The 15,871-nt window shown below is 36.9% G+C and overlaps 1 protein-coding gene across 1 annotated transcript in view; it reads left to right on the top strand.

The window, feature by feature from the left end:
• The window catches only part of LOC109109198 (exostosin-1b-like), a 70,925-nt gene extending 55,623 nt beyond the window's left edge, over positions 1-15,302 (top strand). The window contains exons 9-13 of the mRNA XM_042745133.1: positions 6,168-6,263; positions 8,636-8,725; positions 10,320-10,480; positions 11,991-12,162; positions 12,249-15,302. Of these exons, the coding sequence (XP_042601067.1) occupies positions 6,168-6,263; positions 8,636-8,725; positions 10,320-10,480; positions 11,991-12,162; positions 12,249-12,434 (705 nt within the window). The 3' untranslated portion in view covers positions 12,435-15,302. The remainder of the gene's footprint in view (positions 1-6,167; positions 6,264-8,635; positions 8,726-10,319; positions 10,481-11,990; positions 12,163-12,248) is intronic.
• The last annotated feature ends 569 nt before the right edge of the window (positions 15,303-15,871 follow it).

Here is a 15,871-nt window from a genome sequence, read left to right as displayed (position 1 = left end):
AAAAGTTTGAAAACAAGCAGTTTTGTCATAATTACTGCAGAAATATCTTTAGAATATATGAGCCTATAATAATAAATATTGTGATGGACAATCAGTCAAAAAGGCTGATGACCACTGCTCTAATTTAACACTGCTCCAAACTGACATCCCTGCTATAAATCCTATAATGATCAAAACAACATCTGTATCAGAATCAGAGCTGACTGCTGTTTTTGACATGAACTAGTTACTTGGTTAACTTTTTGACTGCTTGAGGCTTACCATTAGGCTGTTTGGAATCTGAACATTTTTTAGAAAATGTTGCAATTTGTTTCCGCAATTTGATCTGATGAGGACACAGAGCGATGCTGTTTTCCTCTTAAGGATGAGTGGATATCCCTCAATGTTAAAAACATCATACTTTCGGTGCATCTGGACGACTCGTCTCTGCCGCCCCCTCAGTTTACACCCCTCTTAAACCTCAGGGACTAAATCAGAGCCCAGCAGCCTGTGCGTTTCCATGGCATCCACTGCCTTCTGAAGCGTTACCACCCTGGGAACCAATACGTATCGATTCATCTCTAATGTGCAGGAGAGAGAGAGGGGGGCTGGTGGGGAATTAAATGCAACGTGTCCCCGCTGACTACACGAAGCATGTTGCGCACACACAAGCTGGCGCTTTTCTCAGACTGTCTCCTCTCTTCTCCGCGGGAGGGCTTGAAAAGACTCGACTGCTGAACGCTTGGCTTTTGTTTCTCTGGCGGAGCTTGAATTGAGCACGCTCTACTCCAGCTGAAGTGGAGGGATGGGAATAGCAATGCTAGCCCCTTTAGCTACAATTCATCAGCCAGAGTCTTTCCGCAGAGGAATGGAGAGGAAGGAGGGATATAAATAAACGAGGGGAGGCAGAGGAGAATGACGGGCGTCTTTTGAGCTGGTTCTGGCAGGCTAGGTAACTGAGATTGGGCCCACCGCTGTGAGTGACTACGCATGTACCTCCACCCCCAAAACCGGGGGAAGTTGATAGAGATACCGTCTGTGTTTAAAGACATTGCAGGAACTGATGGCAGTTAAAAATACCCATTTAAATTAGGTGCATAAAAAACTATTTACAGGATCCCTGCAGGTCCTAAAATGTCTTAGATTTAGTTAATCAAATTTAAGGTCATAAAAAGCTTAAATATCCTAAATGGTATAACAGGAGTCTTAATTATCAATTTAAGAGGTCTTAAATTTGGGGGCAGAAATGTTTTTATTTATTTTGGGTGATGTAATTAAATGTGTACTGCACGTTCAAAGGCAAAACTGCTGTGTCAGTGCAGTTCGCAGTCAATGAATACTGCAGATTTATGCTAAGTGATTTCTTACGACATACTGTTGAACGAGAGCATATTTTATCTCTCAAATCTTTTTCGGTGAGCAGCTAGTAGTAGTATAATATAGACATTTTGAAAATGGGGTTCTGATTTATTTTAGGCTTGTTTACAATTTAAATTTCCACCTTTTTGTACGTTTTATGGTAATACAATAAGCTGTGGTTACACTTTACACTGCGGTACTTTAAGAGGTCCTTGTTACAGTGTAATTATACATTTAAGTACTGAGTAATGTTACCTACATGTGCTTACTATATAGTTATAGTTTGGCTTAAAATTACTTGCATGAAATTATGCAAAATCTATTGTTATTATAATAGTAAGTGCATGTAACATGTAACAAGGACACCTTAAAATAAACTGGTACCTAAGCTGCTTCTGGAATTTATTTCAATGTAAACGTGTAGCTTTTCTCTGGGCTGCCCCATAACAGGAAGGGAACACTAAATACATTAACATATTCCATATACAGTATATAGATTTTAATGGTATCGCCACAATAATATTTTTATTCCCTTTATTTAAACGCATTATCATTTCAGCAAAATTCAGTATCAGTCAACCTCTAATTTGTATGTAGTGACGTATTGGTACAAAACCAAATTTCTAATTATTGTGTAAAATGTGTATTTCAAACTTGCAGTTACCCTGTTTTGCCAAAAAAAAAAAAAAAAAAAAAATTTTACATGTTTGCCCTAGCCTGTTTAAGTAAAACTGAGTTTAATTAATAGTAATGGTATTTCTTAATGGACATATATGAGGGGCCGTACAAGCCATAATTAATTCTGGCACTCTCACACCCTAATTTTCTCATTTCACGTACATATATTTTTGCTTTTACACACTTACATTCTCCTTACACTTGTATACATTTATAGTCTCTCACACACTTACATTCTCCTTTCCCGAGGCCTACATATATTTTTGCTTTCACCCTCATACATTCTCCTTTCACATACATACATATATTTCTACTGTCACACACACATACATTCTCCTTTCACATACATGTATATATAGAATGTATGTATGTCTGAAGAAAATATGTGTATGTAAGAGAAGAATGTATGTATATGTGAGAGAAAGTATAGTGGAAAAGGAAGGCAGATCAGGCGCGATCAGGGTCACTGCGAGGTCCTGATCAGCATGGCTGAGGTAGATGAGGCAGAAGTATTTCAGCAAAAAAAATAAAAATTAAATTAATGAATAAATAAATAGAATAATCGTGAAAAGGTTGCATGGCCTCGTCCCTTGAGCGAGTTGTGATCGAGGATGCGGGCTCAGCCTCAGTCGTGTTGCCATATACACGTATTATAAGTGTCTATGGAAAGGTTTTTTTTTTTTTTTTTCTTTCACTTTTTCACTTAATTTAGGAAGTGAATAAAGTGGGACGTTGCAAGTTAGGGACAGCGATATCTTTATATTATTTCCATAACTCAAGATTTGGACTCATTGCGGTTTATTTATTTTTAGATTCTTTTGTTTGTTTTTCAATATCTGGCAACGCCGGCATTTAAACTGACAGTAATCAAAAAGGACCAGGTTAAAAACGGCGCAGGCAGGTTATTCCTGACAGGATGCAATTTGGTAACACAAACGTTGTGATCATCATGATATATTTATCTTTAAGACAGATGCGCTGAAGACGGACACAAAGAGGAGAGAATAGTCGCACAAGCAGAGAAAATACTGTACCAGAAAGAACAAATTCATTGAAATACTGAAAGAAAACCATAATTATGGAATTAGGGTGGGGGTGAATATGGATGTATTTCTGAGAAGAAAAGTTTCGATGGCATTTTCTTTTTCCTCTTATCTTCATTAAATACACATTAAAGGAGTGTTAATTAGCGCAGCACTGCGTACAGCAATAAACCAGGAAACGCTGCTAGTGTTCTATAAACGCCACCTGCTGTCAGAGATTGAATTTGCATTTTCATCAGAATCAGAAAGAGCTTTATTGCCAAGTGTGTTTACACACACAAGGAATCCGTCTTGTCAGGAGCTTCCAGTACAGAAAGTACAAACAGTGCAGACATACATATAATTAAGGTAATAAAAGGTTAAGTTTAGGTTAGTCAAGGTTAGTTTGGCCAGTAACAGAGCAAAATAAATATTTAATAAATGTAAAAAAGTTATAAAAACTAAATAAATTGCCAACGAGTATGGGAATCGGCTCATTTGATTGTTAAATAAATGAATAAATAAAATCGTCAATTGGAATTGGTCACGAAAAATCCTGATCAGTGCTTCCTTAACTGGAATAGAGTTAGACCTCCCTGAAAAAGCATGCTACTATTATCAGCTATTGTACCTATCTGTGCAAAATGGTTATCATTTATTACAATACAATGTTACAGTCAACAATGAAAACAATAAGTCTTATTTATTGATTTATTGATTGATTGATTGTGGCAAGGCCTGTGAAAATTTTCCCAGGGCAAGTAAAACATTTAAACCACTGGCCAAACCGGAAATGTCCTTAGCGTTAGGCCCTGTACGATCAAAATCAGTGTCTTAAGACTTGTACACAGATCTGTAGAACACATAGGTTACATTATGATATGTTAAAGTTAAAAACTTAAAATATGTACTTGAAAAGAAAACAGGATGACTTTGAATAGCATTATTGTAATTATTGTGAGGAAGAGCTGAGCAGTGACTTCCTACTTAAACAGGAAGTAATGGATACCAAAATAAAAAAAGGTAGAAATATATGTATGTGAAAGGAGAATGTGTGTGTGTGAAAGGAGAACGTATGTGTGTGAGAGTACAAATGTTTGTGTGTGAGAGTACAAATGTTTGTATGTGAGTGTGGGATGTGGGTGTTTTTTATATATTAGAAATGTATGTGTGTGAAAGCAGAATGTATGTACGTGTTAGGAGAATGTAAGTGTGAAAGCAAAAACATATGTATGTGAAAGAAAAATGTAGGTGTGTGAGAGTGCCAGAATGAATTTTGGCTTGTACGGCCCCTCATAGACATACATTATTAATTACGGTAAAAAAATAATAATAATAATTTCATTTGACTTTGAAAAACTTTGTAGATATCCTGACTCATCAAAGTCAGTCTGGGGATTGAACAACTTGTCAACTAAACCTTCTTAATTGGAAACCTGGAATAAATTCAGTACATTTCTTATTAGACTAAATTGATTACATCTGAGTTATCATTTGTATGATTCTCACTACATACTTGTTCAGTTGTTGGATGACTAGTTGATTTATAGTTGATTCATACTTTAAATCCACCCCAGTATGGAGCTTCACTCATGTCAACATGCTTTAGCGTTCCTGCTCCTATCTTTGCCTCGCTCGTCTGCATTATCAAAAAATCCAACCTTCAGGCTTTGTTTTGTTTCTGAGAGTTTAAGTAGTTTAATTAATGTCTCTGATCTTATTATAGATTATAGAATAGAGTTTGAAGAGGCCTCCTGATCCTCCTGCATGTAATATCATTAGACAGTCAAGCTTTCATTTATTATGTTCTGCTCCGTGGCTTGAGAGCTACGTGACTCTGCGATTGGGAGTTAATGAAGTGAAAGATGTGGTTAAGGAAAAGGCTTGATGGCTGTTTATATCACTAGTGCGTTAAAACAGGATTTTAAAATCAGTGCATTAATATAGTACTTTTTCATTTTGAACAGCTCTTGCATATAATAATGATGGTCACGCGGCAGCAATCGAGCCGGCGTCATGTCCTGATGCCATTCCCAATGCATTCGTGAACAACAAAAAGTGCCCTGAAAACTAACATTTAATAAATATCATTTTAATTGAATTATTTAATGTTTAAATGATTAATAAAAAAATATATATATTTCAATATTTTCTGTTTTAATATTGTTATTGTTAATTTTTTATCAAGGAAAGTTCATAAACCTGATCGACAAGCCTAGGTCTTTACCCAATTTTACTTTCACACCTTTATTGCTTTTCTGTCAGCTTATTCAGTGTACGCATGTCTGTTCATGTTTTGATGTCAAGACCAAAGAAATGAGACCAGAGACCTGATAATTTCAGCATTTTAAATTCTCATTTATATGCATTTATTTTTCTTGTGGATTTTTACGATGGTCTATCAACGTTTTGTTGTTCATAAAAAATCCCCTGAAAGTGTGTAGGGCTCTGTGAGAGTATTGGGTTGAGTCCAAATACTTGAGCGCTCTTAATGAGTTATTTAACCCCGCTCTGTGAACTAACTGACTTCTAAATCACAGACACTCTCTGAGAGTAAGGGCCCCTTTTAAAATGTTCCACATGAAACATTTATGAGTGCTAACATAAAACTAGAGCCAGTCACTTCAGCTGGAGGTGTAATCACTCAAAGACACTTGAAAGTGACAAAACAAAATGAATATATATTAAAAAAAAACACACATGGCTATGACAAGCTGTAAATTGAAACCGACATCACATCCCAAATTTGGGACATTCCAGGCTAATACTAACACCAGATACACAATTACAGAAATGTGTGTGAACTTCACAAAGTGAAGGCCCTCAGAGGATCCCTGACACATCACAATGTGTTATGTTTGGCATTCACTGCATATGTTTTACGGTCATATGCTCTATTTAAGTGTGGCTTTTTAATGAAGTATGACCATGCATAAAAGTACAGAGTACAGTATATTATGATTTGTATTATTTAATTTCTTTGGAAAGAAACATATAAGCTGGGGACTGGATCTGAATTAATGTGTTTTTTTCTGCCTCAGCAATAGAAATGTACTCTATAATTCAAAAGAATGCATGGTTTTGTTAACTGCTTTGTTTCTGATCTCTCATGTTTCTGTCTTTTCTCAGATTATTGTATTGTGGAATTGTGACAAGCCTTTACCTGCCAAGCATCGATGGCCGGCCACCTCAGTGCCCATTATTGTAATCGAAGGAGAGAACAAGGTGATGTATGGTTTCTTTGTGGTTAGGTTAAGTTGTTTCCACTTTTTTTTAAAGCATGTTAAAGCTGAGAAATGACATTATGACAGCATTAGATGTGTCACAAAGTCTAAAAATAAATGTATGAAACTTTGTGAATGCTGGTTTTTAATATATATATATATATATATATATATATATATATATATATTGTATATGTATATGTAAATTAATACTTTTATTCATCAAGGTACCTTCCCTTGATCAAAAGTAACAGTAAGAACTTGTATGTACTTGTTTACAAAAAAAAAAATTCTATTTCAAAAATAAATGCTGTTCTTGTGAACTTTCTATTCATTAAACAATCATGTAATATGTATCATGCACAAATATTATGCAGCACAACTGTATAATAAGAAATGTTTCCAGAGTATAAAATCAGCATATTAGAATGAATTCTGAAGGATTACGTGACACTGAAGACTGGAGTAATGGCTGCTAAAATTACATTTTCAAATAGAAAGTGTTATTTTTAATTGTACTAGTATTTCACAGTATTACTGTATCTTTAATCAAATAAATGCAGCTTTGTGGAGCATAACAAAATACTTTTTTAAAACATTTTGAACGGTAGTGTACAGTATATGTAATGTTTTTCATTGGTAATGAAAGTTATTACCCTGATAAAGTATTTTTCACAAAATTGTGACTACATTAATATGTATTACAGTAAAATATTAGTGAAACACAACACAGCATCCCACACGTTTGTAGTTGTTGATGGGATGTGTGTGGATGTTTTTGGTGTGGAACAGACAGGGGCTGTGAGTGTTGTTTCCCAGTGTTTGGAGCCGAGAGGGATTAGTTTTCCTCTGGCTGAGGGAAGAGAGCAGTGAAGTAGTGCCAGTCAGCCTGTGGTTTGGACGGCTTGTGGCTGTCTTGTTTACAGAGTGGTGTGTCCGTGTGTGTGTGTGTGTGTGTGTGTGTGTGTGTGTGTTTTCCCACCCAGACTAGCTGACGAGGAGACAGCTCTTTTAAGCCATGATTGACAGCCTGGTCCCATGCCACACTGAAGTGTTGCTCTGGGCATTTTCCTTATTAAACACTCCTATTTCTACAGTATATGAGATCCTACAGAGAATACTGTGCCTTTCAGACTCACTTCCTGTGCTGCACTGCATTTCATTAAGGCCTGCATGAAACAACATTAACTGCTTATTGAAAATTTGGTTTAATTTTTGTGTGAAGTGCAAAATTCAAAGGAAAATAATATAGGACAGGACTTGATTTTAGCCATTGGGATTTGAGTGTGAAAAATAATTCGATGTAATTTTGTGATTATTAAATTTCCAGTCCGTGCGAGCTGAGTTATGTCAACACAAAAGTTTTTAAATTAAGAATAACAAGCATGCAGAAATCACACACTGTGTGATATGATTGTAAATAAGGGTTATTTTTTTAGGGAAATTTTAGTAGCGATACACCCTAATGCATTTTTTACAGAGACTAAAATTAACATTTTAATTTAGCCAGAAACCAAAACCAAAAATTTTGGTAATTAAATCTCAAGTAATTAAACCTTGCTGTTCATAGTATTGTTTTCTCATGTGATAAAATAAACCAGTTACAGTACTACTTATCCATGTTTTTTTTTTTATCCACTGACATAGTCAAAGCACAAATATTTTCTGTTTCAAACTAATTAGTTAGTAGTAATTTATTAGTGGCGGATAGTAGTAAAATGATAGTAAATGATATGACTCGACGTGATTCTGTGGTACGGCACTATGGCGTCTGTGGATTTGAAGGAGAGAGATGTGAGACTTCCAGTGTTAGATTTAATCCTGACTTCACAGGGCCGTCGCTCACCTGCACGTACCTCATCTTTCACCTTCATATTGTGGCGGTGGCTTTCTAGAAGTGCAGATTGTATGTGGAGTGGTCCCTGTGGGCACTGCTGGCAGACTGCTTGTGTGACTGAGGGGGGATTTACTGTGGGAAGCTTATGTGTATTATTTCCTGTTTAGTTGTACTTTTAGACACCGTCTTCTTTTTATGTATTTATGAGTCAGTTTGTCGCTCCCTGACACTGTTTTGATGTTTAGTGCCGTCGAGGCTTGTTTTGTCCATATGTGTTTTGACAAAAGTTAAATTAAATGCTTGCATGTGCATCCATGTTTATGAAGCGCTATGTGGGCTGTGTGTGGGTGGCCTGTTGTTGTATGCGTCTGTGACAGGACTTTAATGCGTGTCTTGTTTTGTAAGTTTCCTCATCTTGTTAGTGATCAACCACACATGCATAACAGTAACCAAATATTATGTGTTTAATCCAAAAAGAGAAAAGAATGAAGAAAGGAAATTTTCCTGAGTGTACATGTATATTTTTCTCTCTGTAGGTCATGAGCAGTCGCTTTCAGCCCTATGACAGTATCATCAGCGATGCAGTGTTAAGTCTGGATGAGGACACTGTGTTGTCAACCACTGAGGTATGGACTATAATTCTCTCCATCTGTCTCTCTCTGAGTCACACGTCAGCAGTGAGGGTGACTGCCGTCCTGAGCTCTGTTAGCTGTGGCCCTATGGCCCCGCTGAAGACGACGCTTCCTACTGGAAAGTTTGTTTTTTCATTTTCTATCACTATTCATGGCTGTAGATGTCATCTTTTTGCTATTTTCTGGGGTCTTCGACAGGAGGTCTGTGACGTTTTTATTTTAGGATTGTCAGAGTTAATGTGTAAGATTTAAAGACACATGTAAGAGCGTTATCGTTATGAATTAATATTGTTAATAAAAATATATATTTAAATTGGAACCATCAGAGCTGATTGAAATGTCATCTATAAATTTGTATTACCTATTTCCTTTTTATTTATTTATTTATTTATTTATTTATTTATTTATTTATGGTAATGCTGTCAAATGATTAATCGCATCCAAAATAAGTGTGTACTGTGTATATTTTTATGTATATATAAATACACACACAGTATATATTTTGAGAATATTTACATGTGTATATTTATATTCATATAATCTATATTACATATAAATACATTTAATATATAACCATAAAATTTTTCTTAAATATACACATGCATTTATACATATATTTGGTGAATTTTTTGGTGGAAGACACTCTGAATAACATCGTAAGTGTGCTTCAAGGGATGAGCTCGCCATTAAAAATAGCATCCATTGCAGCTAACAATAGGGCAGATAGCGGATCCATAACCCTGTATCACCTCAAAGTGAAAGACGCCTTATCGTTTGAGCAGGGTTGTGATCACTCCCTCCTCAGCCGCTCTCGGATTAAAGCCCCAACCTTTCAGCTGGCAGTGCAGATTTGGCAACCACTATGCTTCTGCCACCCGTAATCAGCTCAGCATAGCCTCTTCAGTCCTCGGTTCCTCCCTCTCTCGGCTTCTTTCTGTCCCCTGCATCAGTGGCACTCTGCAGCATACAGCGATGAGAAATGGCCGTCCCTTATCAGAGGCAGCAGAGTCAGCGTGAACGCACACAGCTGAAGTCAACCTCCTAAACCTGTCTTCCCTCCTGTGCATTCCTCTTTTCTTCCTGAAATGGATATCTTTAATCATGTGTTATCTTGACCACACTGCAGGGAAACTCCAATTACTCTTTCTTTCTTGAACTCCCCCTCCCAAATAACCCCGTTTGTGTAGCTAGAGACTTATTTTGGCATTACATGTGAGGCGAGTGTACTGCCGGTGGGGTTACGCCAAGGTTTCAGTGTACATAGATAGTCTGTTTGTGTGTGTCTTGTATGAGTGTGGTTCAATCAATTCACTACTGACTTGAGATCCTGCTGAGGCTCTGCCGCTGACACTTTTGATGTGTTTCAGTAATTATTTGTTTAAATGCTTTGATCTTCGAAAAAGGAGGGCATCTTCGCAACTAGCAGCTTTGAAGGCATGTTTGTGTATGTGTGTGTATCTTTGTGTCTGGTTTTTGTCACGAGAGAGCCTTCATGCCACCATCCTCGATTCTTTATTTCTTCTTTTTAACTCTTTATAGCGCTGGTTTGGCGAGTGGCTTCTAACTTGAGTTCAACGTTGACTTGCAGGTGGACTTTGCCTTCACGGTGTGGCAGAGTTTCCCTGAGAGAATTGTGGGATATCCTGCCCGCAGTCATTTCTGGGACAATAATAAGGAACGCTGGGGTTACACTTCCAAATGGACCAATGACTATTCCATGGTTCTCACCGGAGCTGCCATTTACCACAGGTACTGCAATATACACTACCATTCAGTGGTTTGGGGTCATTTTTTGCCATAAAAATTTTTATTAAGCAGTGATGCATTAAATTTTTTAGTAAAAGGACAGACTTTATTTCAAATAAATGCTGTTCTTTTGAAATTTATATTCATCAAAGAATACCAAAAAAAATAATAATTGGTTTCTACTAGTGTTAATTTCGTTAACTAAAACTATGATGAAAAATGTTCGTTTGCAGAGTGTTTTCCCATGACTAAAACAAGACTGTGATGAGATGACACTAAGGTCAATAAACGATAACAGTGACTATATCAACATGCAATATTTTTGACGATAAACGACAAGACTAAAATGTGTTTTAAAAAATAAAAACTATACCAAGACAAAAAAAAAGTGAGCTTTCATGTGTGTGCTTGCCAGATATCAAAAGGTCAAATTAAAAGGATACATTTTCTGCCCAGTGTTTTGCTTTATTTTTGCAATCTGGCAACCATGCACATGTGCTCGCTCTTCATTGCGGAAACGCAGACAGTGATCTGAAAACACCAACAAACAAGTGCAAAATTAACACTGGTTTCCACAACAATATTAACTGTGTTCAATATTGATGATAATAAGAAATTTTACTTGAACGTCATATCACTGATAGATTGATTAAAAGCTTAATTTTAAATCTTACATTTAAAATAAATAATGTACTGAAAGTCTGGTAATTCATCAGTTATGTACTAAATTAAAAGCAGTAATATCATAGACAAATTTTCATAATTCTGAAGTTCTTTAAAATGGAGATTACCATTACAACAAGTAGACCTTGCAATATTTTTAAAATGTTAATACAACTATACAAATCAATCTTTAGATTAAACTGACTCTGATATAGTATTTAAAGAAAAAGTCTGACCTTACACTCCTCAGCGCTATGATCTTAAACAGGAAGTACAGGAAGTTGTCCAAATATAAGGATCCGTTTCCATCATGGTAACACCACAGACATTGAGGACACGAAAAGGTCATTTTTCTTCAAATATCACAAAATTATTTTCTTGGCAATATAATTATTGTATTGTGTAATTGTATTTAATTTAACATGCATAATATTTATTTTAAATAAGAATGTTAAACATTAATACTGTTGCAAAGTTAATACCACATGCCAGCACAAGTAAAGAATGACCTTATATGATAGCACCAGCTTTAGGGTAGAATTGTTCATTAACTTTCTCAGAAAAACATGATTTGCAGTTTCTGTAGTAGGCTAGAAACTTGCAGCAAGGACACATTTGTAGGACAAGCAGCCATTAAATATATATTTACGCAAAACTGTATTAAAAAAAATAAGCCATTGATTAAAAGACTGATTGGTTTTTGTTGCAGTTGATGAAAAAATCAATATCTTTTATCCATGTTATCCAGCACATTGTGTTCATTGTCCTATTGAGCTTTTGAATTTATGATTTGGTTGTCTCAACCTGTCCTTGACAATGTCCATGTTCTTCATTCCGTCCTTTTCTCCAGATATTACCACTTCCTGTATACCAACTTCCTGCCAAATAGCCTGAAGAGCATGGTGGACCAGCTGGCCAACTGTGAGGACATCCTCATCAACTTCCTAGTGTCCGCTGTCACCAAGCTGCCGCCCATCAAGGTCACACAGAAAAAACAGTACAAGGAGACCATGATGGCTCAGGTAAGTGAGAAAAAAACACACTGCAGATAATTAAACCTACATGAGCTTGAGCAAGCAATCTAATGTTGTGCATCTGTTCCTCTTAGTCATCTCGAGCCTCGCGCTGGGCGGACCCGGACCACTTTGCCCAGCGCCAGACCTGCATGAACAAGTTCGCCAGCTGGTTTGGCGGTATGCCACTGGTCCACTCCCAAATGAGACTGGACCCCGTTCTGTTTAAGGACCAGGTCTCCATCCTCCGCAAGAAATACAGGGAGATCGAGCGGCTCTGACCAAACTGGCACCCCTTGTCGGACGTTCAACAGGGGGCCGCAAGAGACTCTCCGGAGCAGAGGAGGACCATAGCGGAAGAGCCCATGGCTCAGTTTTCCCTTCAGCAGCACACAAGCAAAGAACAAACACAGGCCTCTGTGGACCTTCAGACACACGTGACACACTTTTAACTCTTCTGAAGATTTAGTTTTGTTTCAAGGTTGGTAACGAATGCCACAGAAAAACTTTCCCAGCACACGAGCGAGTTGTTGGACGACAGGAGGGATGCATCATCGTGTTAGCACTTCTTCACCACGCCACATCTGGATCCATCCACCCTCCCGCTTCGGATGTCAACATCATGTTCTCAGTTCTTTCCGAGGTCTCGAGCCATGATTGTGTACGATTGAGCTCATATGGTTTTATTTCCAAGTTTTTGAGGTATTAGGGGTTTTTTCCTTTTCAAAACACTTCATAATCATTTAGTTTCATTGGAAGGCTATGATGTAGACGGTGCAGGTGAATAGTTCACAGAAACAGAAATATAACTGTGAGCAAAGAAAGGGCCGTAACATTGCATTCGAAACGGCGATCCCTCTTATTAGTTGCATAACCACCATTTAAACACCCTGCAGTATTTTATTTCTTATTTTTAAAAATGGTGCCAAGACTAATGAGTTGCCTTAAGTGGCTTGTCAAACCCTCCCTACCTAATTAATTCATGCAAATCCACCTTAAAGTGTATAAAAAAAATTAATTAGAATTCCCTAAATCCTCACGTTATTAAACAGCCCGACTTGGAGAAAAAAAAATGTTTGTCATAGTCAATAGAAAAATTAGCATGGAAACAAAGGCAGAGCTTACAGTGCAGGAACGCCATCTGTTTAGGTGTGAGAACTTTTGTAGACATCAGCGCATGACAGGTTGCATCTTAAGGACTTATGGCCGTAATTTAAGTGAGACGTCTCACACCTCCTTTATCTTCCCTGTCCCTGTGAAAAATGAGCTGTCCATCAAAGTTCAATGGCACTGCCTCATTTCTCCTCTTCAGCCTCCTATTTTAAACGCGAATCCTTCACATATAAAACTCACTCAGCCACAAATGGACACAATTTCTGTCCCCTAGAAAGTGACGAGTGTATGCTTCCTTTACATCCTTTCGTGTTGATTTCATATCAAGGGAACGGTTCTCGAGACGTCAGGCCCCTCCAGTGTTGTTTCTCTGTGTTTTCCAGAGTCAGAGTGGAGCGTGTTGTCAGCCTCCGCTCACAGGTACTTGAATGTCTGATGACTTGAAGGAGTGCCGTGCTTTAGTGGCCTTTTGTGAAGGTAACTGGACTTAAAATGTGCCAGCTGTGAGCCAAAGCCTTTTTTCCTTTTCATGTTTTCTTCACATAATGCATCAGAATTCGGTTGATGCTATGACATGATGTACACTACATGTTTTTGGTCTTTTTTCCCCCTCCATGTGGACATGGTCTGCCCACGCTGAAATTTAAAAGCATATCTGACACTGAATGTTGTTTAGGAACCCTTCAATTGTTGTGCGTTGTATTTTAATAAGCATTATGACTTTAAAAGCCTCAGAAATTTGCAGTAATGTGATTCAATTGACATTATTCAAACTGAAAATCTTAATTGTAGAGTGTCCATCTTGACATTTAAGTTTAGGTGCTTGCTTGAATCTTGTTATACAAGTATGTGAATAAATTTCAAGTCCCTGAAAGCTTCTACTATAATTGCCCTCTTAACTGTTTCATAAAATGTTCAGTTGTAATTACTTGTCTTTGTCATCCTTTTTCTGTTTTAACACAAATGGCCCACATCTGGTTAAGTTTTAAGTTCAGCAAACCAGCTAATTTAAAAATTTTATATCCAGCATTTATGCCTATGATTGTCATTGTTATAATGTCATATCACAGAATCAATGTCTGGCCTCGCACAATTTCATCGGCCAAATTATAAAACACTTCATTGTACATAATCCTTGTTCATACAGCTGGATCTACACAATTCTATATAGGATGATGCATCTGAGATAACTTTAGGGGGTAGATGTGTGCATCAGATGTCTGTTTTGATTAATATGTGCATCCTGTCACGATGCCCTTGCCAATGCTGTCATCATGGCTTGCGATACGCCTAGCATCGTCCAGATCTGCCCAAGGCCCTTGTCAGTGCAGAGCATGTGTGCAGACGACACACTGATAGCTGTTTGCATTGGCGTCAGTGTTATTTTAACTACCCAGCTTAACGTGACAAAGCCATTCATTTGAAATTGGCCTGTTGAATGCTGCTGCTACCACTACACACTTGCAAGATCACCAAAGAATCTTGGCAAATTTAAAATCATGCAATTGTATTATGTTGTCGTTCTTTTATGGTTTCTCTACTTGTTTTTCATTCCGTCAAGTTCATCCTGTTTCAAGGTTAACTGGTAAAATTAGCATCTTATTTCTCTTACATTACTTTCTATGATTAGCAATAAGAAAATATAGAGTCATGCTCAAAAACATCACTGATCTTTCCCCTGATTGTGCCTTTTGATTCAGTTGAATTGAGTTTGGACAGAAGCGGCAAAATCTTTCAAATAAAGTTGCATCATCTTCCGACACTAAAGTTTCACGGCATCTGTTAAACACGCAACTGTATTTCTCACGTTAGGCTGTTAACCAGACTTGCATGACCACTTTAGGCTATTTATGAGTAAATGTTGATTTGTTTTGGGTTATTTTTGTTCAGATCTGATTGTTTTGCTCCCTCCTGTCCTGACCCTTCATCCCAGTAATTAACACATGTCTTTTTATAGAGGTAATAAAGAAATTGCAAAACGCCAATTTTGTATGAATGATTTATAAGAAAATGAATAAAGTCATATTTGATGCTAATGACGTGACTTGCATGTTTATTTTTCCGATCAATGGTATAAAGAGGTTACAGATAAGGGGTTATGGATTATATTGAACTGTACACGAAGTAAAAAAAAAACCTTGAATTTAACTGTAAAAGACTACAGTAAAAACACATTAAATGGTTAATGAGAGGTTCCCCTATAATATACGGTAAAAAACTATTAGACATGTATTTTTATGGTAGTATAAGTAGTGGAAAAAGAACGTATAATTTACAGTGATTAACTGTAAATTGACATTCCCAGACTTCCCTGCATTACATTTCAAATTTTATAGTTTTTTTGTTGTTGTTGTTGAATAACTATGTTTCTTAGCTTTTTTTCTGAACATTAGGGTTATTTGTTACAGCTAATGTTGTTGAATTAGTTTATTGCATTATTTCAGTTTCATGTGTGTCACCGTGATGGTGTTTAGTGTTTGTTTGAATTTCACCATGCATCTTCTATATATGTTAATATTTAAAAGTTGCTTGTGATGGGCTTTGGTTCATCATGTGACTTTCTCATCAACACCTGCTTTTGGTGGTTCTCGGTGTATTACAAATG

The sequence above is a fragment of the Cyprinus carpio genome, chromosome B19 (assembly GCF_018340385.1).
Source record: "Cyprinus carpio isolate SPL01 chromosome B19, ASM1834038v1, whole genome shotgun sequence".
Lineage (NCBI taxonomy): Eukaryota > Metazoa > Chordata > Actinopteri > Cypriniformes > Cyprinidae > Cyprinus > Cyprinus carpio.
This window is presented reverse-complemented; position numbering and strand designations above follow the sequence as displayed.